Source organism: Chamaea fasciata, unplaced genomic scaffold (assembly GCF_029207755.1).
Source record: "Chamaea fasciata isolate MVZ Bird 193981 ecotype frontalis unplaced genomic scaffold, bChaFas1.0.hap1 SCAF_7, whole genome shotgun sequence".
Classification (NCBI taxonomy): Eukaryota; Metazoa; Chordata; class Aves; order Passeriformes; family Sylviidae; genus Chamaea; species Chamaea fasciata.
The window spans coordinates 52,748,776-52,774,849 of record NW_027094092.1 but is presented as its reverse complement, the minus strand read 5'-3'; the positions used below and the strand labels follow the sequence as shown (position 1 = coordinate 52,774,849).

The window sequence follows — 26,074 nt, the reverse complement described above, 5'->3', positions numbered from 1 at the left end:
GACTCAGGGAGGGTCTCTGGGAGGTTAGATGTTAAGTTTTTGGGCTAAGGTTAGATGTGTAGTTTTTGGGCTCTTAATGGCAGAAATGTTGGGAGAAAATGAAGGAAAATATTTTACCAGTGTACTTAGAGGAAAACTGCAACTTTTTAATGTTTCAAATTTAATTTTCCCTTTTTTTTTAAGAGGGAAAAACAAAAAAAAAAGAGAACTGAGTGCATTTAAGCTATGGAGAGTTAGTGTCTCTGAAAAATAAAAGCCATGTGTTTTAAAAGACAGAGGGAAGAAGGGTGTCTTGCTCTAATTTGTGGTGGAAGCCGTGCATATGACATAAGCTTTTATAACATGAAAGTGAGGCATGTGCTATTTGCCATGGGAGTCATTGCCCTCTGAGGCTGTCAGGCACCTTTCTCCCAAAAGGATTCACAAAAATACAAAAATACTGGAATTTAAAAAATAAAAAATGGGGGGGGGGGGGAAGGTAAAACACAAATTAAGCTTGATTTAATTTAGACATTGCATTTTTCAGTTTGACATGATTTTTAAAGTCAGTTTTTGTCTCTTACTAGCCATTTTAAAAAAGCCAATTCCACTGAAAATGTTATTTGCTTCTTTAGACAGGAATGTGAGGCAGAACACATCTAAAAGAAAAATACTAAGCAGATGTCTGATGAAAAATAAATGAAAATGTCTCAAGTCAATGGGATAACTTGTGGATCCAGCAGATGCAAGTTTAAAATACAAATGTTAGAAACAAGACAAGTTTTCTCACACTCGTCCTATTTAATTGATTACCAATAAACTCCCCCTGCGTTAAGACTCAAGGAAAGAAAACAGCCAGGACTCTGCACAGATCTCACAGCAGCATTAAATTTGCCCCAGTTGAAACTGCACCCCCTGGAGCCATCAGGAAGCACCTACTGCATCTTTATGCGGCTGAACACCACGCAGCAAAACCCCAGATGGAAAGGAGAGCTCCTGGGGAGGTGAGGAGACTGCAGTGTCCGTCCCTTTGCCATCCCAACCTCAGAGTAATGTATGCCTGGACATGAGTTTTTCCAGGCATGGTGCATGGAAACTCCAGTACTGGGAGACACTAAGCATCAGGTGTGCAAGCAGTGTCAAAGCTGGCTCACTGCCCCAGCCTGGGATACAGGAAATTCCCCTTGCCATGCCACCACTGCCCAGCAGGCACAGCCCTGCAGGGGCAGGGAACTGGCTTTGACCTCAAGCAATGCCTTCGCCATGCTGATTTACCCATCTCAGAGAGCAGCAGCTGCTTTTGAGCTGGGTAAGAAACATGCAGCTTCACCCTCCCATCATCTGATCCTTTGCTTTTTGGCAACTTGACGTTTTGGGAAAAAATTGGTTGTTCACTGGCAGACTATCTCTGCCTCTCATCTTCTCTGCTACATGACCCTGCTCTCCTTGCACAGGGTGTAGGTTTCCAGTAATGTGAGTTCCTGCTGGGCTCCACAACTGCCTTTCCAGAAAACGTTAAAAATGTGCATTGCATTGAGAGGTGAATGAAGATGAGCCAACGGGCTCGCTGGGAGCACAGCGAGGCAGAGCACCAGCAGGGTGAGCAGGGCAGAGAGGAAACCCCAAAACACAGGCAGGGAGTGTTGAGCTGCCTGGTCAAGGAAGGGCTTGAAGATAAGAGATAGCTATGGCAGCTGTCACTGATGTAAATCTGGATTTATCTGTGTAGGAGCACGTGGTTTGGAGGGCCTGGATGAGGATTTGCATGGCCTGGAGCAGAGGCAGCCCTAGAGTGGGTTTCATTCCCTGTATTAGTGGTAGGACACATACCACCACCTATAACCCTTTCCATGTATAAACAAAGACACTATGAATACACTGCTTCTTCCAATCAGTTCAGTATAGGCATTTAATAGGCTAAATGGTGTAATACATCTAGAGGACATACATTAGTCGAGTATTATGTACAGGTGGCATTTTACAAAATTAGAAAGAACTGAAATAGAGCAAAGTTCAACAATGTCATACTCCATAAAACTTCCTTTCTGCACTACATGAAATATTCTACAAGCTAGACTAGAAAAATATGACTGAATGTCTTTTTTTTTCTTTTTAGTTTCTACAAAGCTTTTAATCCAGAAAAAAATACAAAACAACTATTGAGTTTATTAGAGAGACAACACTTGCACACAGACAAAGTAAGTGGACATTCATAGACCTGCAAGTTGAATAAATAGGGTTTGTTTGTATAAAACAATTTTCTCTCTATCTTGCTTTCCTGTTTTAGGGCCTCTGGCCCGTGGTCAGAAAAATAAAAATGGGAGGAGGAGTTTGGCTTTGCACGGTTCTTAAACTGAGGCCACACAACTTCAGCAGAAAGATTTAGTTTGAAGCAACCATTTCCTTCAGGTAAAATATTCAGGGGAGCAGCACAGAAGAGGGGAAAGAAAGGAGTAATTAGGCTGGAAGAAGGAAATCTGGGATTTTTATACCTGCTGCAGCTTTAAGTACAAGGATGAAAAAAGTAGTGGCGCTTGCGTGGCGTTTTTGCAGGGTGTATGTAGAATTTAGTTGTTTCTTTGGGAAACATATTTAGGGAAGTGCCATTGACCTCAGGTGGAAATAGGATAAGGGCCATCCAGAGCAGGAAGGGAGGGAGCGTCTGAAAGCAGATAGAGAGCACAGAAAATTGGGGGAAGTGTTTCAAACAACTGTTTTTCCTTTTATAAAGCAAAAAGCAAATTAAGTGATACATCTAACGTCATTCCTCACAGAGCTGGGCAGATGCAGATTGGAAGGAAATCATACAGTTAAAAATATGTCGTCACTGCTGTTGTTTTCTCCCCAGAGCTTTGTAAAACTTCTTGACAGTCGATGCAAAAGCAGCATTTAAAGAGCACCTCCCATCAGCCTGGCTGCCTCGGCAGCACAGCTCTCCTCCTGCCACGGTGGGTCCCAGCTGGGGACCTCCCTCCCCTCACTGCTCCTGTGCCAACACGTAGCTCCAGCTGCGTTGGCTTTACCAGAAAATTGTCACCAGTGAAGGGGGTGACAGGGGCAGCCGCCAGTTTTAGGAAGTGCTCTTGAAACCTTCAGTTACTCTGGTGAAATTTGGTGCTCTGACCAGAATCCCACTCACTCAACAAAGTAATTCTAACAGTGTAGGCAAGAAAGTTTACATCAAGAAGGCAAAACAGATTGTTATATAGATTGAGAGAGCAAAGTTTAACTAAAGTATCACATTATACTGTACTACACTGCTTATAAAAAGGGTCCTAGATCCCAAACACCCCATATAATGAGCTATAGTTTTGTACATAAATTAATGTTGCTTTGAAGTAAAATAGTCTCTTTCCTTTGTAATAAACATTCATTGCACAGAATTCTTTGTAAGTAAATATATTAAATTTGGTTGCTAAGAAGGTAGAAACTTATTAATACACCTGGCCAGTAAATTTTATCAACCATCACACAATTAAAAGTTGCTGTTAGTGAAAATTATTACTGGAGAAAAGAAAGCACTTGGAAGTCAACTTAGGAGTTAATGCTGGAAGAAATCCTATTATTTCGCTCCACCTACAGCAAGCAGCTTCTTCTGGATGCAACATTAATTGGAAGTAAAGACCCTACCCAGCCCTGCAGAGATGGAGAAAGCCAGCTTTGCAGCTTACAGGACACTCATCACTGACAGTCAAACCCCTCTGAGTACAGGCAGCATCCATCCCCACCAGCCCATCCAACGGGTCCTGTTCTGGGCTGAGATTGGTGCTTCTCCTGGGACAGTGGGAGGAAGTCTCTGGGAGGTCCCTGTGCAGGAAGGGATTTGCTCCTGTCAAAATGACCCCCAGATTCCCAAGGAAAATCCACTGGAGGGCAGAGGTGTCCAGAGACAGCTTGTCCCACCATGAGATCTGGGCTCCAGGAGGTGACAGTGCAGCCAGAGCTGAGAGGGCCGTGCCATAGGTGAGGAGGGCACCCCTTGGCACAAGTGTTCTGCCAGCAGTGCCAGCTCGGGCAGGAGGGAGGCAGCTGTTTGTCCTTCCACCATGCCTCTCCTGCTGCAGGTGGCTCAGGGGAAACCTGGAGCCAGGCAAAATGCAGGAGAGGTTTGGGATGTGCTATGGAGCTCCTGCCACCTTCCCCTTATCACCACCCAGCTCCGGGCAAGGGAGGAGCAGCTGTGCCCCTGCACCTACATTATACTCCAAACATACCAAAGAACTAATACCGTGACAATCTCTATTAACAAGGTGGGACAAAGCCAGCCCTGGGGGAAGCAGGAGCCACCTCACTGACTTTAAGGGTGAGAAGTGCACCCCACACCACGGCTGGCCCTGGCCTGAAGAGCGCACCAACAGCAGGATCCACCCCACCAAGCCCAACGCAGTCAGCCTCAGGCCACAAACACCAGCGACCAGCTCATTGCCTCGTTCAGGGACAGCGAGAAAGCGCTTCCAAAAGGCATCAGCCTTACTGAAAAGGCAGCTAAGGAAAGGCTGGTATGTCCAAATATGCACAGGTTAGCCAAAGGGAGAGAACTGCTCTGGGCTGCCCCAGGGCGGCAGCCTGGAGGCAAATCTTGCCCTTGCGTCTCTATACAAAAGTTACAAAATCAACTGGTGACATTATATTACATCTATTGTCCTTAATATCACAGTGCTAGTTTTAAATGGCTAAAAAAAGAAAGTTTTTAGATTTAAGACATTCCTCCTGTAGAAACGCAACCCCTTTGTCCTGCTGTTGATACCTGAAAGCAGCCTTTCTTGAAAAACACAAAACCAATGAAATGCACTAATTAAAATTAGGAGCATTTTTTCCTTGACAGCCTTGTATTTCCTAACACATCCCATTGTTTCCCAAGGGGAAATTAAACAAATAATATGAATCCCAGCCTGAAAATCAAAATGTTAGAAGAACAGTTCTAAAGCCCAGATGCTTCTTACCAGGTACTAACTAAATAAGACCCTTGCAGATTTAAATACAGATTACTTTGACACGTCTTCAGAGTGTGTTAGCTTTCCAACAACATTCACAATGAAGTTTCACATCTGAGGCCATGGAGTTCCTACTCATTCTCTTCACTTCTGCTTTCCAGAGTATCCGTACTGTCTTCAACTTCTTGAGCTGGGTGTGCTAAAGTATCTGCAAAGAAACAGCTCATCAGCATTTATTTCCCCATATAGGTGCAGCCTTTGTTTGATTCCCTGCTCTACCTGCAGTCAATCTGTTAGCGTGATCAGACCTGATATAAGAAATCTTCTCTGCCTGCAAACCAGTAGTTAAACCTGGAGTAGGGAATTCTGAGAGCATCACAGTCTGACTTCTCAGGGAACCTGAGACCTCAGGTAAGATATTAGTGAGATGAGGTGATCGCTGTGGACAGCCACTGTCATGGGAAGGCTATCCAGTCTCAGAAATCTGCTTAAGCTGTCAGGCCTGAAGACATAATGAGTCTAAATCAAAGCACAAAACCACAGAAACAGAAAAACCACAACATGTAACCTGAAGGTCAGGAGATAGATTTGGCTCACATTTCCTCTTGAATGATCAAACCCTGTGGTTGTCACCTCCCAGAAATGCCAACTGGAATAGCAGGTGATTTTACACTTCAAGACCTTTTGTCATCACCCTATTAAAGGGGAGGGAAGGTGTATCTTGCATCCTGTCCTGGCTGCTGTGTCTGAGCGTTTGGGTGGCAAATGCTGGTGCACTGAAATGGAAACTGGGTCACTCTATAAGAGAAATGGACAGCACTGAGATGGAAAAAAAATGAAATGCATAGACCAGTTTCCCACTGGAGCATTTCCTGTGCAAGCTACACTTAGACAAGGTCTTACCTTTACCTGTATTTACCCCACAGTGACACTAGTCAGGGGTAGATATTTGTGAGCTCCTGCTGCACTGACACACTCCTGAGACACCAGGATGCTTTGAAAACGTGCAGCTGTCAAACACTTCACTTCTGTGCTAGGAGACAGGGACAGACACATGCTGACCAGGATTACTGTTCCCCAGAATGACCTGCTAACATGCAGTGCAATGGCTGCCTGTTGGCCATGTAAGCAGCTGATGCAGATGAAAACACCACACTGCTCAAAAGCTACAACAAAATTTTCACTCCACAGGACTCCTCCAGTGCAGATGTTTTCTGGGCACCTTCAAGTACCTACAGCTGTTTGTCTCATGGTTAACTTCAGTGCACAGCACTGTCTGCAAACAGCTCTTTTCCTATGGGGGAACAAAGATGAAAATTACTCATTCAGACCTTCCATATCCATCTGCTGCTGCTGTTGCTGGACGCAGACTCTTTGGTCACCATGAAGACCCTTGTCCTCTGCTGACTTGAGGTCCTCGGGAGGCCAGCGCAGCTCCCCGCTCTCCACCTCCCCGGACTCGGTGGGCTCCACCACGATGGAAGGCAGTCTTTTGGACAGCTTGGGGTACTTCTCACGTGAGTCTGGGAAGGCCTGGGGAGACATTTGGGGAATGTGTATCAAAGCTTTTCACAGGGATGTATTTTCAGAGCAAGCAGAGTATGTCCTTTTTACATTTGACATGCACTCACAGGTCCATTAAAAATTCCTCTTCCAGCTGGTGCAGATCAACAGCCCTGCACAGGAAGGATTTCAAACCCAGCTGAACTGAGCTCCTTGCTGGCCAGGCATGGTGCCAAGGGGCTGTAAGTCTCAGCACACTCTCCCCTGCATGTGCTCTACCTCCCTGAGCAAAGAACTCATTTTGCTTGCTGGTGTGCTGAGGAGACGAGTGCCTTAACTTGTGTGATCCGACATGGGCAGTGAAAATGGAGACTTGGGAGATAAAATTTGTTATGCTGCCAAACACTCGTGTTTCAGTTCTGGTGGGGTTTTGGGACACAGAAGTCATTGCTGCAAGGCTAAGCTAAATGGCTGCTGCAGCATTTCTGGCTGCTGTCCTTTTGCGCTGATATGATATTCACGTTTCCTTGCAGTGATAGTTTATTAAGAAGCCACCACTGTGCAGAGCTGTTTTCTGCAATGTGAAACACTATTTTATGATGCAATCATGCAAAATAGGTAGCCCCAGAGAACATCTTTACACAGAGGATGGTGCCAGCTATTTATTTTCATTTGTCACATTGAAGCTGCAGATCAAACACTACACAGTGATTAGAGCTTGAAGATGAACTAGGGCTTTTTAGTGAAGGATATTGTAACACGGAAAAGTGCTTTCCTGTTTTCAACGTAGCTGGATCACTTAAATCTCTCAGGGTACTTTGTTTTGAATCTTTTTTTTTTTTTCTGGTGGGGTTTTTTTGTTTGGTTTCTTGTTTGTTTGGGTTTTTTCTGGTTTTTGTTTTGGTTTGGTTTTTTTGAGGAAAAATCATCAAACTCCTCCAGGAAATTACCGTAAGAAATTCTGTTGTGGCTTCACTGAAACCTTTTCTACTGGATCCTCCAACTTCCATATACCTGCACTAACAAGCTACAAATCTCTCTGTGCTAGCTGAGTTTTATTTTTATTTTATTTCATTGCATTTCATTTCTAACAATAAAATCAAGGTGCATGTGAGGGGACTGAACCAGGACTTCAGAGCAAGAATGGTCTCAGTTTAACTTCAGAGGCTGCCACAGGCTTGCTGTGGGCTGGAGGGAACCTCCTCACACATCTGCAGCCTGTTCACCACTGGATCAGGGTCTCTGCTTGACCAAGCCCTGCTGGTTTATCTCTGCTTGATCAAGCCCTGAGCCAGTCTCAGCACAGCCCCTGCTGTGAGCACGGGCAGAAGCACAGGACACTGACAGAGATCTGGGAATGTCGTAACCCACTAGAAGTGTTTGCTCCATGGTTTTTGCAATGTTCCTCTACCTCAGCAGCTGTATTCCCTAGCAGTTGAGGGTTTAGTTGTCCCACTTGGCATCAGAGCTGGCATGGGGAGGCAGGACCTCAGGAAAGGCTGTGCATCTAGGAAGCAGCAAGCACATTTTTAACATTGCTGTGCTGCCCATATCTGACTTCTGAAGATGGGGAAGGACAACAACCCTCATCCTCACACCCTTGGTAGTGTCACAGAGATTCAATACTTCTTGCAGATCTATACAAAGGTGAGAAATGTTGCATATTAGTGTTCTGAGACACAATTAGGAAAAAATTCTTTTGTGAGAAAGCGTTTTCAGTGCAAACAGACCAAGTGAATCACTGAAGGCAAACATTTCTGAACGCCACCCTGAGCTGCACCCACAGTTTATAACTCATCCTGACCAAGCAATGGTTATGCTGTATATGAGAAAAGAGCTGCCCAACTTCCCATTACACAGACTTCTCCTGAGCTGTTCATCATTTGGAAAGACATTTCCATGGCAGCTGTCTTGACTGGAAGGAATTTTTAAGAAGTGGCTAATACAATCCTGCTTCTTGGAAACCAAATACGTCTCCTTGGGCAGGACAGGTCCACAGATCCTCTGAGCAGCAGTGCCCTCCTCTGCAGACCCACAGTGCAGCCCAGCTCCCTCAGCCTCACGCCTCAGCTGGCAGAAAAGAGCCAGAAAACTGTGGCCAAATTGCTGTATTTTCTCCCACGGCTGCACAAGCAGGTGACAGTGACCTCTTCCCTGGCTATTGTGCAGCCTGCTGGGGTGGCAGAGGGCTGAATGACAGCCACCCCATCCCCAAGCCTGCTGGCAACCCCTGGATAGGGGGTGCAATACAACAAAAATTCTGCTTTTTCATCTGCTTTCTGAAGCCCGAGGAAATGACACGGAGAGATCTAAAAATGGGCTGAGAGATGATTATTACAGCTGCAAGAAAATTTAGGAAAGGCACCTGTGTGGCCTCAGCTGTGGCTATTTTTGTTTGTGTCATTCTCATATGGTCTTTTCTCACATCAACCACATAATTTTTTTTTTCCACCAGAGCCCAGTATTTACCATGTCCCTCCAGGAATGAGTCAGGACTGGCAGGAAGCAGAGCTGCCTGCTGGGCCTTGCTGTGTTTTTCTGCAGAAGCTGGAGAGTGTGATGAGTGGGCAGGAGACTGCAGGGAGAGAAGGACCGGTCTCCTGGACAGAGTGCTTGGAAGTTGCTGGAAGGAACCTAGTTTTCCCACTGAGTCACTGAGTTTGTGCTACATCTCATTTCTGTTTGATTTTTTTTTTTTTGCCTTAAGTGGTTATCACTAAAATGTGGATGGTAGCACCTTCTCCCAGAGGGGAAAGATAAAGGAGTTGGGGGAAAACTCTGGGGCATATGATCAGAGACACCATAGAACAGCCCTAAAATACATAGGTGAAGTCAGGGCTGGGACAGAGTTTGGGCAGCATACACTAATACAACACCAAAAACCTGGAACTTGGTGAAGATGAGGAAAAAGAATATTGAAAACATGCTCCTTGAGCGAGCAGCATCCATCCTGTGCAGCCTCTGAGGCACGGGAAAGCCCACAGTACACTCTTTAAATGCATAAAGCCTTTCATTACGTGAACAAGTGATCCAAAGGGAATTTGCAAAATTTCTGTTCTGACTTGTCTGGCTTCCAAATGCTAGCTTTTCACCTGCAACAGGCTGCTCCTAGAGTAGCCCTGTGAGTCTGCTTCCAACATGACACATTGTGTTGACAGGCAGCACAGGTCCACCAGGACACATTACATGGTTTGTCCCTGGTAGTGACAGAGAGTCACAAGCACAACCACAGAGCACAACCTGCCGTGTGGGGGCTGCCACAAGGGGGGCCTGGGACATCGTGATCCCTCCTGCTGCAACGAGCACCACGGGTGGGTGTTTGAGCGCATGTGTGGAACTGCCTGGGGACAGAAAATGTTCCTGCACCTGCCAGCAAATGGCCCTGACCAGTGGTGCTGCTACGATGCCACAGCCATTTCTGTCAATCAGCCAATCACTTCAAACAGTCTCTGTTCTAAAAAGGGAGCTCCCTCTGAGCCTAAGGAAACTCACTTCATTTCAAGGGTGGCTGTGCAAAAGCTTGGCACAGTACTGGCTGGATGTCTTCACTGCACAGTAGTTGCTCAGATCTGAACTCTTGGTGATAAAAAAGGGTTTGTCTGTGCCTGCATCCCTGCAGGATCTGGGCATTGCTGTCACTGTGCCCTACAGACCTGGCACCCCACAAAACACTTCAACCAAACTCTTAGCTTTTAATAATAGAACCTAAGTAGGATCAAACACATATTTCAGGGCTTGTTCTTCTGGCAGCAGCGCTCTGCAATTCAACACCCACCCTAAGGACAGCTATTGGTTGCCGTTAAATCGCTTTTGACAAACAACTCAGGACACTTTTCAGTTCTGCTGAAGTTACCTGGCTTGAAGGGCCTCCTTCCTCCTCAGGAGTCTGGCTGAGTGCGAATTCCTCCATCACCGGCTCCCGGGTGTTCATCACCTCTGTCATGCTGTGAATATTAAAAGAGAATGGGACACCTCACCTCTGAGCTTTGACCCCACAGCTAATTTAATAAAAGGTATTGACTTTTCATATTGCTTAAAATAATTGTGTTACACTGTCCTTCCTGAACAGTCCAAAAAATACTTCCTTGGCCTCCAAGCCAAGTGTTACTGCTGCATGTTGTGATGCTGAGGAGGGCATCGACCCCAGCTGCCCCTGGAACAGCGGAGAGGACCCCCCAGAGTCCCAGAGTCATCAGTTGGAAGCTGGAGTCCTCCAGTGTTATCAGCAATCGGTTTATTACTGACATATGAGCTCAGAAATTGCATCTGTTGACCAAAAAAAGTTACTGGTGGAAATATCAGCCTTGAATTAAATTCTTATTCTGATTCTTCGTAATGCCTTCAAATATTTGCTCTTCCAGATGTCTCTTCAATTTAGTCATGAGCCAGCACTTCTTTTTAAGCTGTTAATTCCAGACACACCAGCTGTATTGGTGTCTAAGGACCAGATTTTCAGTAGTCTTTACTTGCCTGAGTGTTTGGAGAGGTGTTGAGTGGGACTTCCAAATGCATCAGGGACTGTTTGGCACCTAAACCTCATTTAAATCAGGGACTTAGGAACCTAAGGTGCTTTTGTGGCCATTAAGCATCACTCTGTTCCATTTGGCACCCCAGGCACTGCAGAGCTGGCCTGGGAGCTCGCCTGGTTCTGCCTGGCATTGCAGGATTCCAGAGCAGAGAGACAGAGCCCACTGCAGCCCTCACTGCAGAGCCCAGCCCAGCGCTCTATGGCATTGGGATTTTCCTCACACTTGCCATTTATAAACACAGCATTCCACTGAAAAATCTGAGGATGCCTGGAATCTCCATATGAAGCGTGTAGGAGCAAACAGAGCCACTCTGAGCCGAAGGGGCCATGTTCATTTTAAATGTTAATACACCAGCCCTGGAGAGATTTGGCATGGGGCTTACACTCTCTTTAGCTGGCATTCATCAGGTAGTGCAGTGAGTGGCTGCTGGAGCCTCCTGCAGCACACAGAATGCAGGCATCATCCATTAGGCTGCCCTGCCACCTGCCACAGCAGACACCCCTTTAGGCACGACAAAATGCTGCCATTAATTCTAGTCCTGCTGCACACACAAAAGCCTTCTTTGTAAAGGCTGCACCTACTGAGAAATGCCAACTAAAACATCTTAAGGGTAACTTGTTTCAGGCTTACATTACCAATTACCGGACAGAACTAAATTTTACAATATCTGCAATTACTACGAAACCCTTCACAATGACTTTAATTAGCTGTAGCACGGAGCAGCATCACAGTGCAGAGACTTTCACTCCCACTGCATCACATTTTAAAAAGAGCACGGGAACCATGGCAGAACCATGGGACACCTGAGCTCAGCTGTGGACCAGGACCCAAGCCCATGGGCATTCATCAGCATAGGGAAAAGCCCTGAAGGGTCACCCTTGGACACAACCAACACTGAATTAATTCACACACTTCCTGGTACATGCACAGAACAGCAAAGCAGAAGCAGGCTCTGAAACCCAGCAAAAGGCTGAACTAAACCCCCCAATCTGAGCACCCAGCAGTTTACACAGCCTGAATCCTCCCAGAGCCATGGCAAAGTAGAAGGGGGACACATTCTGCCTGCTAGGAAGAGTGTTATGAGTTCCCAGCCTTTGCTTGGACCTGTACCACTCCCCAGGGACAGCACAAACCACCTAATCAGTAAAACACACAGGTTTTCTGGACACATGCTTTTATGCCTGCAGCATCCAGCAGGCCATACCACTGGGCACCTGTGGACAACAGCACTGAGGGAGCGGTGACCTGGGAATGGGAGACCCCTCCCAGCAGTGGTGACTGTGGGCCCTGCTCTGCCAGCTGTTCCTGCCACTTCAGGCAGCACTTGAAAGAACAGAGATGTGCCCATGGACCAAAAGGAAAGTAGCACTCCCTCTGATATCTCCTCCCTCTGATCACCCCTGGTGCTCATTCCATTCTTGCCTTTTTTCCCCACTCTGGCCCCAGTCTATTCCTTATTCCCAGAGGGACCCTTTCACCCCTCCTGCGGCCCCTCTGGGAATTGCCCACTAGGCAATAGCAGGACCATGCTCTCCCAGCCCAACTCTTTGGGAAGAGCTGTTTTGCAGGGCTTTCACACCCTGTATTAGCCAGAGCCAGCTGTGAGCCTGGAGGAGCACTGGGCTCACCACTCATGGCCAAGATGAACATCTTTCTCTTGGCATCCTTTTCGGGGTTGGCACCCTAAGCCCAGCTGTCCTGGATTGAAGGGAAAAGGAAATAAGAAAGTGTGTGTCTAGATGGAAATAATCTTGGAGGCTTTGTGTGGGGTCAGTATTTATGAAGTCTTGGTCTTGGCAACCACAGAAAAGCCATGCCCCACTGCTGTGTGTCCTGGAGGTTGGTCCCTGCTAGCCACCAGCAGACTCCTGCAGTCACTCAGAGCTGGCTGGTTTATTTTAGCAGCCATTCAATACATTGCAAATGTTTAAATATTTCTCCGTCCTTGTTCCATGGGAAATTAGAGATACACATCCACACATGCACTGTCAAATGTGTCATATGAGCTCAAAGATGTTAAGACCTCACGAAATTCTATTATTGAGCAATAATGGGCTTCGTGCCTCCCTAAGACCACATTATACCCTGCAGATTATTTGTAAATGACAAAGACAAATGATTTGGGCTAGAAAAATGGTGACAGTCCTGCCAGTGTTACAGCAGATGCCTCAGTGAATCAGCTCCCAAGCTGCTGAAGCTGAGGCCATTTCAGAAAATCTGTGCAACTTAAGGCTTTGATTGAATAGGATGGCAGAAGTGATTGTACTTGATGTGTTTCAGAATAGAACACAGGGCCATGCAATTGGCAAAATAATTAGGCTTTACCTGGAATAGATTAATTATTCCCAGTCTCCACTTCAAAACAGTGAAGGAAAGCAGAAGAATCTATAAGGGCTGTGAAAGCAATGATGTTTCTAACAAGCTTAACTATGTCTTTAACATGAAAAATAACTAGATGTAAAATAATTGAGAATGCCACTGCAAACCACTGAAACTTCAAAATCACCTGTAAGGCATCACTGAGTTGTTTATAAAGCTGTACAATCTGAACAAGGGACTTCGTGTTGTGCTGCTTAGGGCTTTTTAAACTGTGATAGGATTTATGCACAGGATAATTTTTTTCTTTTCAACCAGTGTTGATGGAAAATATTATGCCACTTTTAGTGCTGCTTTTACGTGAGATGTACTGACTGACATACAACAGAAAAGTGGCTGATACAATTATAAGAACTAAAGCTCTTTAATTCAGTCCTGCATTCATTTTATGTATGGTAGATGCTGGTACCATCAATGACATACAGTAGCCATAGTGATGCAAACAAGGCAATAAATAGCATTTACAAACAAAGGATAAATTCTGTTCTGGTGGATGAGTCATCTACTCTGAACCTTAAAATTCTCGTGTCAGTGAATTAAGAAATACATTACTTCCCCTAGGTTTAATTAAGCACAAATACACCAATTTGGGGCGAGGGGAAGCAAAATCTTTTCTTGCATTTCTCTGAGAAAACTACATTCATCTTAAATGCAGTGCTAAAGTGCTACAGTCCCAGGAACCACACTATGCTGACCTTTTTCCAGAGGCATGGAGCAAAAGCACAGATCACTTTCTCCTGCTTGTGATGGCACTAACAAGGTCAGTAACATGCAGAGCAATACATAGCCTGACAAGTGCTAAACCACCTCCCATGGGAAAGGCCTCAGAAACAATGCACACATTTTTATTTTAGGTTTTGAACAGAGGGCAAAACTGACCTGTGAAAATTCACGGGGAAAAAACAGTACCTGAATGCAGACCAGCTTCAGGACTCAAAAATGTGCTGCACTTATGGAAAATAGGCAGGTCATGTGATGCAAGGAAGTATTTCCTTAAGGACGGGGGCACAAACACGTTTTATGGGACGAGCTGTTACCCGAAGCAAGGATCAGCCTGGGGGATTCTCAGACATGCAGTGAACTGAGGCCTGATCCTGCTCTCAGCTCCCCAGCCAGGACAGGCAGCAAAGGGGATGCTGGCCAGAGCATGAGGCTCTGTGGAGGATAAGCGGCAAGTTCAGGGCAATGACAGAAGAGAGCACGTTACCTTCAATCACATCAATGGGTGTCACTTCCAAAAACTGTCCTTGCTGCAGGCGTCTGCGTCGCTGACAGAGTGTCGTGCACACTCAGTCAAATCCTAGAAGTGCCTGGAAGAGACAATGCAGCAGAGTCAGAGCTTGTGACCAAAGGGACAATGCTGGCAGGCACTGGTGTGGAAGAGTTCTGCTGAAAGCTTGCTGCAGAAACTCCCACTGTGAAGGTCTGTATCATTTTCTGGGAGAGATGGGATTTGATCTCGCTAAGGATGAAGCTCATAGAGCACCTTGTGAATTACTGAGGCAATCAATGTACCAAAGCCACCTAAAGCTACCTTAAACACCTCACAATCTGACTCTTTGTGATGCTAAACCTTATTCCTTAGTGTGAGTTACACAAAAACTGCTGAAACTGGGACATTCTGAAATCCTCCCAGACAGAATCTGTATTGATAGTTGGAAAACTGGAAAATAAAAAAATGTATTCCCTTATTTGGCAGGATCAGTTTGTTTAGTGAGACATAGTTCTACTGATCAAGACACAAAGAAGACAACATATGCTCATAGAAGGGTCCATTAACATTGCATTACTGCACAGTTCTTTTGGAAGTTACAGGGGAAGAGATTTTTTTGAAAGATCTACTCCAATTTGAAGGAAATACAATGACTGGTATCAAGACAGGGAGCCTGCTGAGCAGAGGAGAGGATCCCACCATTTCAAAGTGTGAATCATTGATTTCTGATGACTTCTCTGTCAGAAAGCCTTAGCTGATGAGCCTCAGGAGTTAGAGTGCGTAAATATAGTCAGTATCTAGGCCAGAGATGATTTTCTGAGAAATTTGTTTAGCTCTACAGCTTTCCAAATATATATTCATGCCAGCCACAGCTATTTCCTTGGATGGGAAAAAGGTGTTTTTAGTGAAGTGAATGGCACTAGTATATATATTTTGTAGCCTCCAGTGGTTTGGATTCCAGCCCAAATGATTAAACAAATCTACCTGCTCTGGAAACCTTCCTAGCAAGATTTATAACACTGGATTAACTGCACACTGATTTTATTCAAAAACAGTGACAGAGGAAAAATTGTGTATTGCCTTCTGGAGTTTCTTCTCATGCCACAGGCCACACTTATTGAAAATTAGGGAAGCAGGAAATCACTTCTCAATCCCCAGGATTCAATCCAGAAGGTTTAATTCTTGCCTGGCAATTCTCCTTCCTAACCAATGACCAAACCAACTTCAGGAAGGCTAATTAATGTTTTGTCCCTTAAAAATTCATGACTACACTCAATGCTTGTCTCTTATAAAAACAAGGGAGCATCTGATACCATGCTATCCAATGTTCTGGGAAGAAGATTTTTATCCCACTACCCATTACAAAGCTGCTATTATTAAACCTATGAAAATTCAACTCAAACTTGTCTACCTTCAATGTCTCCTTCAGAAAAGACTGGATGTAATAAGAACAATTATTACACAGGGTAATTATTACACTGTCAATGAGAGACAAAAGGGTGGAAGAGATAAGGAACCAGGCACCACATGGTCACTGGTTGGAATCCAAGCCAGGCCACTTTCTGTTTAGAGTTATCTTCAGACTACTGGTATACAAGGTATACTGGTATACAAGGACCCATGCAGTACTGAATTGATTAAACCCATATCCATTGCTTTCCAGTCTCAGCAAAGGACTTCTGGATTTAACTGACCCAAGCCAAATCCCCTCTCGGGTGTTTTTGGAAACAGTCCTATGGTGCATGCAGTGTTGGACAGGGGATGTCAGCCCCTGCTGCACAGCTACTTGAAACCTGTGATAAAAAATTCACTTCAGGACTGCAGCATGGAAAATGTCCCTTCTCCCAGTGCCACAGCCATATTTAAAACCAGAAAAACAGTCAAGACTGTTGTAGAGTTCAGTGTTTCCAGTGTTGAGAACTACCAGAATGCATTTATTCTCTGACTTTACCTGCCTAATAGATGTGATAACCTTCTGTAGCTGACAACAGAGGAAACGTGAACTAAAGCCCTTCCTTCTGTGATACTGCCTAATCTTTTACAAACAAGCCACAGCTACTGAGGCCATGTAAAGAGCTTTTACTGCAATGGAAATTACCCAAGTAATGCCTTTCTCTGGTTATCTCTTCTTGTCCCTTACTTTTACCCACCTTTGCTGCTTTCCAGCCTGGAGCCCATTTGCACAATGCACCCTTTTCCAACCCACCCACCTTCTGCTGCCAGAATAAATTGCCCTCCTTTGCCTCCTTTGTCTTCTTTCTCCTTCTTCTCTGGCTGCAGGAGCACCAACACAGCTGCACTGTCATTAGCAGGAACCAAGTCGAGTTTCAGACACCAGTGGTACTGCCTTGGCCACCCACCGTCTGGCCTTGCAGAGCCTGGCTATACCTCCCAGCAAAGAGCAATTAACTTAGGGACTACTCCAATGAGCTGGTCATGTCTTGCTGTTGGGTTTGAAGCCATAGCATCAAGCAAGGAAGTCCTGAGATTTCCCAAGTTTTCACTAGTGAGACCAAGAAATGCTTCAGTGGTGGCCCCTCTGCCCAGACCAAGGGCCCTCAGTTCACACAAGGGGATGAATCTCCACCTGTGCTCGTGGCATGAAACACAAGCCCAGCCACTGAAAAGTGCTCTCTGGGCTTCCCTCTCACTTCGGAAAGCATCTGGAACAAACTGCATTTTTGGCACTACTACAGCCTGAGGACACAGCCTGTCTCAGTGGGGTGGTCTCACCACCCATGGGAGAGCAACTGGTGTCAAAGCAGAAGTGGGATACTGGGCATCAGCTCTGGTCAGCTGGAGTGTATGGAGAAGCCCAACCTGGCTGTCTCTCCTGAGTCTGCTCCCCATGGGGGCAGAGGACTCCATCAGGCACAGCAGCAGAGGCCTCTCCCTGGGATAAATCCGCTGTGAATAGCAAAGTAGATGTTTAAAAAGCAAGCGTGCTTTATCGGGCAAAACAGAAACAAGAATTGGCCATAGGCTGCAATCCTAGCAGTCCACAGATTGCCCACTCAATAAAGGTGCATGTTTCAGAGGCTCTGAGCCCCAAGCTTTTCCCCCACAGGCAGCAGCACCTCCAAAATTGGGGCACTTCTATTTAGAGATTCCTCCTACTCTGAAAACATCACCCCTTCTGGCTGAGCTGCCCCAGTGCTGGAGACAACTGGGTGGCAAAGTGAGACCTGACCTCAGGATGCCAGGGCTGCTGCTAGATTAGCAGGGACTGCAGGACACTCTCTTCCCTTCCCAGGTTTCCCAAAGTAATCATTTCCCACTGAGCACTCATGGAAATATTATGATAACAGCCTAACAATACCACATTGAAGGTGCACCTTCAAACAAAGTGCAGATAGGAGGCAGAAATTGGCCTTGAACCACTGCTACGCTTGCAAATCCATCATTTTTCTGGCACGGCAGAAACAGGAGCCCTCCCCTCCTTATTTCAATGGGTCAATCCCAAGGGCTTTTCGAGCCCTGTACTTAAATTGCGCTGGACAGACCCCCACACATGGCTCTGCTAGCTCAGCCTGGAGCCCCAAAGACGGAGCTCCGGGCGCAGTCACGGCACACAAGCTGCTCCCGCCGGTTCAGACCCTGCCACAAACAAACAAGGAGTTCAGCCTTGGGCACCCGGCCCCACTGCCCGCCTCACCCCTCCACAGCCCCTGGATAATTGCAAACTTTTCTCCATTCAAGAGCTCGAGCCTTTGTGTGTGCTACAAAGAGAAACCCCTGCTATTGATTACAAGGAAAATTGGGACAGGCCGTGCATAAGAATGGCGTTAGGTGGGAGAAGCAATGGTCTGGTGCTTGTGTGTTTGCGGAGTGGAAAATTTCGATGGGTCACAGGAAACCCTGCTCAGCAGGTCCCAATAAACAAACAGGTCAAAGGAGGTTTTTCTACCCAGAAGAAGAAAGGGTGCCTTATTCAGGCCATTCTGCTGCAGCAGAGCAGGCTGGCAGTTCAGCCAAGGTGGAGGAGTAGGCACTCTATGGCAGAGCTACAGTTGTGGTGGTGGATGAAGCCATGAAGGGGCAGCTCACATGGTACAAAAAGGTGCATGGTACAAGAATGCCTTCTCTGAAAGGAATGTCAGTCGGCATTTTCCAAGGCCAGGTGCTTCTGTGGATCCAATTCCTCTATATCTCAGTCTTCTGTTAGTCCTAAGAAGATGGAACTATGGCTGAGAACCACACAGGTGCCTGGGCCATCCACAGGCAGGACCATGCCCAGTACTCTACTCAGGGTGGGACAGTAACTTCAGCGTCTTGGCACAACCCAAAACAAGCACTTACATCAGACACCCCACAGCCTTGTTTCCCTGACTCCAACTCAGCTCATCTTTTGGACACTGTGAGTAGGAATCTGGACAAGGTCTTTGTTTCCCCTGGTTGCACGTTTGTAATTAATGCACTTTATAAAGTGTTGTGGATTCCATGGGACCAGCAAAATGTAAATCACTGCATGGACCACAGAAGATAAATGTATGAACTCCTATTTAAACCTCCCACTTCTTTTTGGATGCAAATCTCTTTCCTAAGCAACTGAGAAAAGTGCGATATGTGTCAGAGTCTGGAGATTAGAGATCTGTTCTGTTCCCTCGTTTCAGAAGCTCTTGTCTTCGGCCACCCACGCAGTACTTGAGTTCTGCTCTCCGCAGGCCAAAGCTGCCTTCCTCTCCTCGGCAGCGTGTGCTCCACAGAAGATGTCGATCTCTCTCAGGAAGCAGTGAGATGAAACGACTCTCAAAGTGGAGGAGCTGAGGCTTTTCAGCATGAGACACAGCACGTAGTTTGGGAGAGCGAAAAGGGGTAGGAGGCTGCTATTTCCAGACCGTGCTGCCTCTCACCGCTAACTTTGTGGTGAGCTGCAGTTTTTACTGTTCCTGCTCCAAAGAAACTACTGGGGTAAATATCACCCTCGGGAATTTCTCAGACACTCATCTGTGGACTCCCAACATTACAAAACACAGGCTTGCAAAGGGCCGGTGCTGGCAGAGGACTCTAACTCAGCCTCCTCGACTCCTGGTGTTGCACAATCAGCCACTGGGGAGCTGCTGTTCTTCTGACACCCCCAGATCCTGGAGCGCCATGGCTACATACAAACCTCAACTTCCAGCTTGCTGTAGTTGCCCAAGTTCCTACTGGCCCTCTTGGCAAAAAGGAGCTACAAACTAGATTCATAGATGGCCAAAGAAGAAGTAAAAAGAAATAAATGTGCCTGTGTTTAACTATCACAATTTTTAAAGCCATCTTATGATTTGGGGATGATTCAACTCAAAGTTTTTTCAAATTATTTTTGCTATGCTGTTTGCTATGGGTGCTTCCTTGGTGGATTCTTCCTTTTGCTTTTTCTTTTCTCCTGGCTGCTTTAGAGCAGCTCATTTATTTCAGCTCTTTGATCTCAGCACTAAACTACCTGAGCTTCCTCATGGAAGATGCCACAAGGGATAGGTATGGCAGGAGAGGAGGGGGAGCATCCAGACAGGATGCTTGGAGATAGGGAAGGGGAGCAGACAGCCAGGAAGCATGTGTAGAGCAGCGGAGGGAGGAAGAAGTAGAGCAGATGGGAAGAATGACTAAGCCTGCTCCTCTGAATGCTGGTAGACCTTGATATCGTGGAAATCTCCACAGAGCCCTCGTGGAACCTTGTGCCAAGAAAAAGTTAGGATTTATTTTTTTAACATCAGATTCGGCAGCTAATTGATATGAGAGAAACTCATCAGGAAAACACCCCATCAAAATTAGAGATAAGCCTCAACAAGCTGTTAAATGTTTTAGAGGTATCTCTTCTGGTACTTGCTGTGCAAATACTCTCATCTGAGAACTTGCTTTTGGCATCAGAAATGCCTGTATTGAGCAGAGTGATTCTGCATAGGCTTTAATTTCCCATAACCTTGCAAAGCCAGCACTTTACAAATAACTGTATTGTTCCTTTTAACTCAGAGCAACCCTTACCAAAGGCTTTTAGAAAGAAATGGTTTTGTTTCTGAGATATGCTCTGGAAGATGATGATCCTCTCATCCCTAGTATTTCATGCCACAATTGTCCCGCACCTTGCAGCACCCATGGGAATCAGTGACAGATTAAATTTGGCTTCCTGTGCTTCTTTCTACCATCCCCTGGGTATTTTGGGATAGTTCTGAATTCAAGCAGGGAAGTGGGGGAAAAACATCTTAGAGCATCAACACAGAGTACATGATTCTCAGATGGAAATGTCATGGGAAATGGGTTGCAAAATGTTTGATGTCTTTCAGGCACCGTGAAAGAATACTCTGGATAGTCTATCACTGGGCTCATTTCTAGGCAACAGAGGAGTAAGAGGTTAGGTGAAGTCAGATAGAACAATATTTACTTAAAAGACAAATTAGTTATGTCCTTGTAACTTTGGGAAAATTAGGATACAGTGCTATCAGTGTTATAACCTGATACAATGTTGAGCATTTAGCAGAGAATTTGGTAAGGCTAACAAAGCAAAAGTGGTAGAATTTTTAAAAAACAAGGAAATGAGCCCACCAGAGACTCCTAAGAGAACAAAGACAATGAAGTGGCTTTTAACATTCCTTCTTGGCAATTAACAGCACAACCACAGGTGTCACGATATCACAACCTAACACCAGAGATGCAGCTGGTTTTGTCCGTGAATTAAAACTCCGTCACTCCACTGGATTTCCAAGCACGGGAAGCTGCCCTAGCCCAAGATGGAGGATACAAGAATACTGTGTCCTACCACAGTAAGAATGGGGAAGATGCAGGGTGAGGACAACACACAGCCAAAAATTAAGAAATCACTAAAAACCAAAAAATTCAGAGTGCCTTTTTTTAAATGAGTCATTAACACTGAAAGCAGATATGCATTAACAAGGCTGTGAGTCTTCCTGCCAACCAATTAACGTTCACCTTCTGAATCTGGAAGTCTACTAAGTATTTGCACAGAGGCAGTTTATGTGTGTATATGTCAAAGACTGAACTCAGCTGAAAATTCAGGTTACATCTTACACAAGCTGCAGTGGTCTCAACAGAGGAGCTGGACTTGGACTATTTTCTCCTAGTCCTATGGGGACATGGGCACTAGGGGGTAAAACACTGTGGGATCAGTCAATACACGCTGATGAGAGCAGGGGATTATCCTGCTGGACCACAGCTTCTTCCCGCACTGGCACCTGCTCTGCAGGGAACTGGTCATGCTCTCTTCAAATCATGAAGGAGAGGAGGTCCCAGACCCGAGGACTTGCAATCAAAGAGGGACAAACACTGAGATGAGATTTTAAGAACCTGTTGGTATCAATCAGTCGACTTCGTTCTAGCTGGATGTTACTGGTTGGCAGCTTTCCTGGGGTTTGCAAAAAAGCCTTCCCTTGAAGGCTGAAAATTCAGGAAATTAATTATTATACAAAATTTTCCAGAGAATGTGCATGTTTAGGAAGCAAAAGGAAGGGCTCTTGCTGAGAGAGATACTAGTCTCGTTGAAGTCCTGGCAGAGTTCTTCCTGCCTTGAATGATATAGGATCAAGGCTCCTCTGACCAACTTCTCCAAAGCAGAAATGGTTAAATGGGCTCAAACACAGGGGCATAATTTCAGAAATGAGAGAGAAAGCGCAATTTCAGCCTGTGACACTCTGGGGTTGGTACCTGATCTATGCAAAAGCCTGTTGCTTAATACAAAGAGATCATTGTGAGAAGGGAGGAAAAGTAACTATATTTGTACATTATTTCTTCTGCTAAAGCAATGTGCCAAAGATGTTGGAGGAAATTCCACCTGATTGACAAATTGTCAGGCTAGAAGGGGAAAGCGACAAAACCAGGTCAAGTTATTCCCTGTTTGCTTGTTTTCTCTTTGTAATCATAATGTTGACTCTGAAAACATGTTTTTTAAATGGCGTATTAATTATCGAAATTCTGAGCTGTGAGCTGGATTATTTTCTGGGCAAAAAATTTGTTGCTCATTAAAACTAGGAGAAGGAAAACACTAGCTTGAGCCTGGTTGTGCGTAGGCAGAATTTCCCAGCTTCACCTTCCTTTACAGGCTCCTCATAAGGAGGCATTGTGCTGGGAGCCAGGACAGCTACAGGGCAGGTGTGAACACCAACCCTGGATCCTTCAGTAAGATGTGAACCTAAAGCCAGGAGAGCTTCATTGCTGTACTGACTGTACAGCTGCAGTAAGGATCTCAGTCAGGAAAAGACTAACGGAAACAAATTTCTCTCTGTGTATTGCTTATTGTGGCTGGAGGGGTTAATGCTACATCCAGGCTAACCCAACTCCCCTCCATGACTGTAGCCATATTCAGAGATGCACAAACACGGCTCTGTCCCAGATGAAAAGAAAATTTTTGTGGTATGTTCATTTGGCAGATGGAAAATACTCACACCCCTTTCTCCGAGTGAAACATAGTCCTCATTTACTGAGCAAAGTAGGTTCTTTCATGCTCTAAAAGTAATCATATGTGTGGTATTTGCTACCTGATGGGAAATGCAGGATTTCAGTTTTCAGTTCAGCTCGCAAGCAAAAAGCATCACTGTCTTAAACTTGTGCTTTGTTAGTCGCTTCCTCGCCTCAAAAGTTGTCTTGGAAAAAAAAAAAATTGCATAAACGAATAGCTGAGGCGATCGCAGCCCACAAACCAACAACACTCTCAGCGCTGCGCTCATTCATCAGGATTCCTTCACACAGCCCTTTCGGGTGATGTTTCTTTAAACGAGAACCCTTTTTCTCAGGGAATTCTCCGTAACACCCTTTACTCGAACAAACAAGCATGTGGCGAAACAAGCCGCGGCAGAGGCGCGCGTTCCGCCTCTCCCTCTTCCCCCGTTACCCCGCAGCCGCCCGTGGGACTGGAGCGCTTCTCCCCGCAGCGCTCCGACCCGCGGCACCGCGCTCGGGGGCTCCTGTGCCCCGCGCAGACCCGATCCGCACCGCACTAACCCGACCCGCACCGCACTGACCCGACCCGACCCGCACCGCACTGACCCGACCCGCACCGCACTGACCCGACCCGCACGGCACACACCCGACCCGCACCGCACTGACCCGACCCGCACGGCACACACCCGACCCGCACCGCACTGACCCGACCCGCACAGCACACACCCGACCCGCACCGCACTGACCCGACCCGCACGGCACACACCCGACCCGCACGGCACACACCCGATCCGCACCGCACTGACCCGACCCGCACGGCACACACCCGACCCGCACCGCACTGACCCGACCCCCACCGCACTGACCCGACCCGCACAGCACACACCCGACCCGCACCGCACTGACCCGACCCGCACGGCACACACCCGACCCGCACGGCACACACCCGATCCGCACCGCACTGACCCGACCCGCACGGCACACACCCGACCCGCACCGCACTGACCCGACCCGCACAGCACACACCCGACCCGCACCGCACTGACCCGACCCGCACGGCACACACCCGACCCGCACGGCACACACCCGATCCGCACCGCACTGACCCGACCCGCACGGCACACACCCGACCCGCACCGCACTGACCCGACCCCCACCGCACTGACCCGACCCGCACAGCACACACCCGACCCGCACAGCATACACTCGACCCGCACCGCACTGACCCGACCCCCACCGCACTGACCCGACCCGCACCGCACTGACCCGACCCGCACGGCACACACCCGACCCGCCTCCCCTCCGCCCAGCTCCGGTCGCCGGCTCCGCCACTGGGACGCAGCCCAGGTCCCGGGGAGCTCCTCCCGGCCGCCGCGGGGCTGCGAGCGGGGCACTCAGAAGTGGCAGCTGTCCCCCCTCTCCGCACCCCGCCCCGCCACTCGCACCCCCCGAGCTCGGCGGAGACCCCCCAGCCCCGGCCCGGCTCACCGGCGCGGCAGGCGAGGCGAGGCGAGGCGGCAGCCGCCCGCCGCCCATGCACGGCGGCAGAGGGGAGCCGGCAGCTCCGTCAGCGCGTCCGCATCCTCCCGGGCCGGGCGCTGGCACCGCCGCCGCGGCACCTCCCCGCCCGCAGACCGGCCCCGCCGCCGCCAGCGCGGGGAAACCACTCCCCCGGCAGCGCCGGCGGGGCGGCGCGCAGACACGGCCCGGCCCGGCCCGGCCCGGTTCGGCCGCCCCGCGGGGAGGGGACACTTCCCGGGAACACGTGTGGGACCGCACGGCCTCGCCCAGCCCCAACCTCCGCACGGTGCTGGTGTCACACAGCGCAGCAGGCGCAGGACGGAGGTCCCGGAGGGGTCACTCTCCCGGAGCAGTTCACCCTCTCCCCTTGCTTTGCTCACGGGTGTCCCGAGACCGCCCTGCAGCCAGCCCTTGCTGAGAAAACGTCGAATGCGGAAAGCACAAACTTCTTGGGGTTCTTTTTGAAGGGGTTCCTTTTCGGCGGGGGCGGGTGCTCCACACCGGGGTGAGTTTCCCATCTGCATCCCCGACCCGTGGCAGGGACGCGCTCTGTCGTGCTCAGCATCCCGCCACCTTATCCCGAGGGGCTGCAGAGCTGGGGCTGGCAGGCAGTCTGTGCCAGGGCTGTGATAAGGGGCTCCCCCCTGCCAGGGGTTCACTGCAAACAGGCTGTCAGGGGACATCTGCAGCTCTGCATGTATTGGTGATGCTGGTGATGGAGGCAAAAACACGCAGTGGCAGAAGTCACACTGGTGGCAGCAGCCCGGGGAGCAGTGGTGGAGGAATGTGGATGTACAAAGGAGCCTGGTCCTCCCCACTGCTGGGTGTCCCCCCGGGAAGCAGCTCAAACTCGGGTGTGGAGGGATGCGAGGGGAGCCCAGACCTGCCTCCCTCCCTCTGCACATCCAGCAATGGGAGCTGTGGCTTCAGCCTGCAGAGGTGCAGCCCCTGGGGTCCCCTCTTTGCCAGGCTCAAAGGGCGGACACGCACCATGGCTGCTGGAACGGGCCTTTCCTTTAGTGCCTTTTTCCCGAGAGTGGTGCTTCCAACACAAGCACACAGGAGCACGATGCAGCAGCGGGAACACTGAAAGGGAGATGGGTGTCAACCAGGGGAGACCCTTCCGGCATTTGTTTTGTGTGAGGTCCTGCAAAACGAGTGCCAGCATGCATGGATGGCACAGGGTGCGTGGAGCATCCAGGGGAGACACAGCTGCAGGTGAAGAGGAAGCAGTGTGTAACCTCTGCTTCAGTCTCCTCTGCTCTGTCAAACATTGAGTTGTCAGGAAATAAGGAGCTCGGCCTCCATTTCAGGGCCATTCATGTTTGGCTGGTGGGGGTGCAAATGTCGGCTGCTGCTGATTTAAGGGAAGAGACCGCCTGTTTCTGTGGGCAGTGTGGAAGGAAATTCCATCAGGGCAGTGGGACAGTGGTGGCACAGCTGCAGTCAGCTCTTCATGCACCCAGCAAGGTGGATGAGAGGGATCTGTGCCCATGCCCAGGAAACCCATTAGAGAGTGAAAGCAGCTCCTTCCAAAGGATATATATAGATATATGTACACTCTCAACACAGGGAGTGTATCTACTGGAATTTTTCCAGTACTGGAGTTATGGGTATGAATTCCAACCCAACAACCACTCAAGAACCAGTTT

General features: G+C 47.9%; 1 protein-coding gene across 1 annotated transcript; it reads right to left on the bottom strand.

Annotated features, from left to right (window-relative positions):
• Window positions 1-1,870: 1,870 nt before the first annotated feature.
• On the bottom strand, window positions 1,871-24,534 carry LBHD2 (LBH domain containing 2). Its single transcript, XM_066188863.1, has 5 exons — window positions 24,390-24,534; window positions 14,529-14,631; window positions 10,270-10,360; window positions 6,245-6,446; window positions 1,871-5,121 (listed from the first exon to the last, which is right to left on the bottom strand). The coding sequence occupies exons 3-5, from the start codon at window positions 10,357-10,359 to the stop codon at window positions 5,045-5,047; spliced, it is 369 nt and encodes a 122-aa protein (XP_066044960.1). The 5' UTR covers window position 10,360; window positions 14,529-14,631; window positions 24,390-24,534; the 3' UTR covers window positions 1,871-5,044.
• Window positions 24,535-26,074: the final 1,540 nt, after the last annotated feature.

Coding starts and splice junctions, on each gene's coding strand:
- LBHD2 (XM_066188863.1), bottom strand. CDS start 10,359: ATGACAGAGGTGATGAACACCCGGGAGCCGGTGATGGAGGAATTCGCA. Junction 6,447..10,269: donor AAGGAGGCCCTTCAAGCCAG/GTAACTTCAGCA, acceptor ATGTCTCCCCAG/GCCTTCCCAGACTCACGTGA. Junction 5,122..6,244: donor GCAGCAGATGGATATGGAAG/GTCTGAATGAGT, acceptor GTTTCTTTGCAG/ATACTTTAGCACACCCAGCT.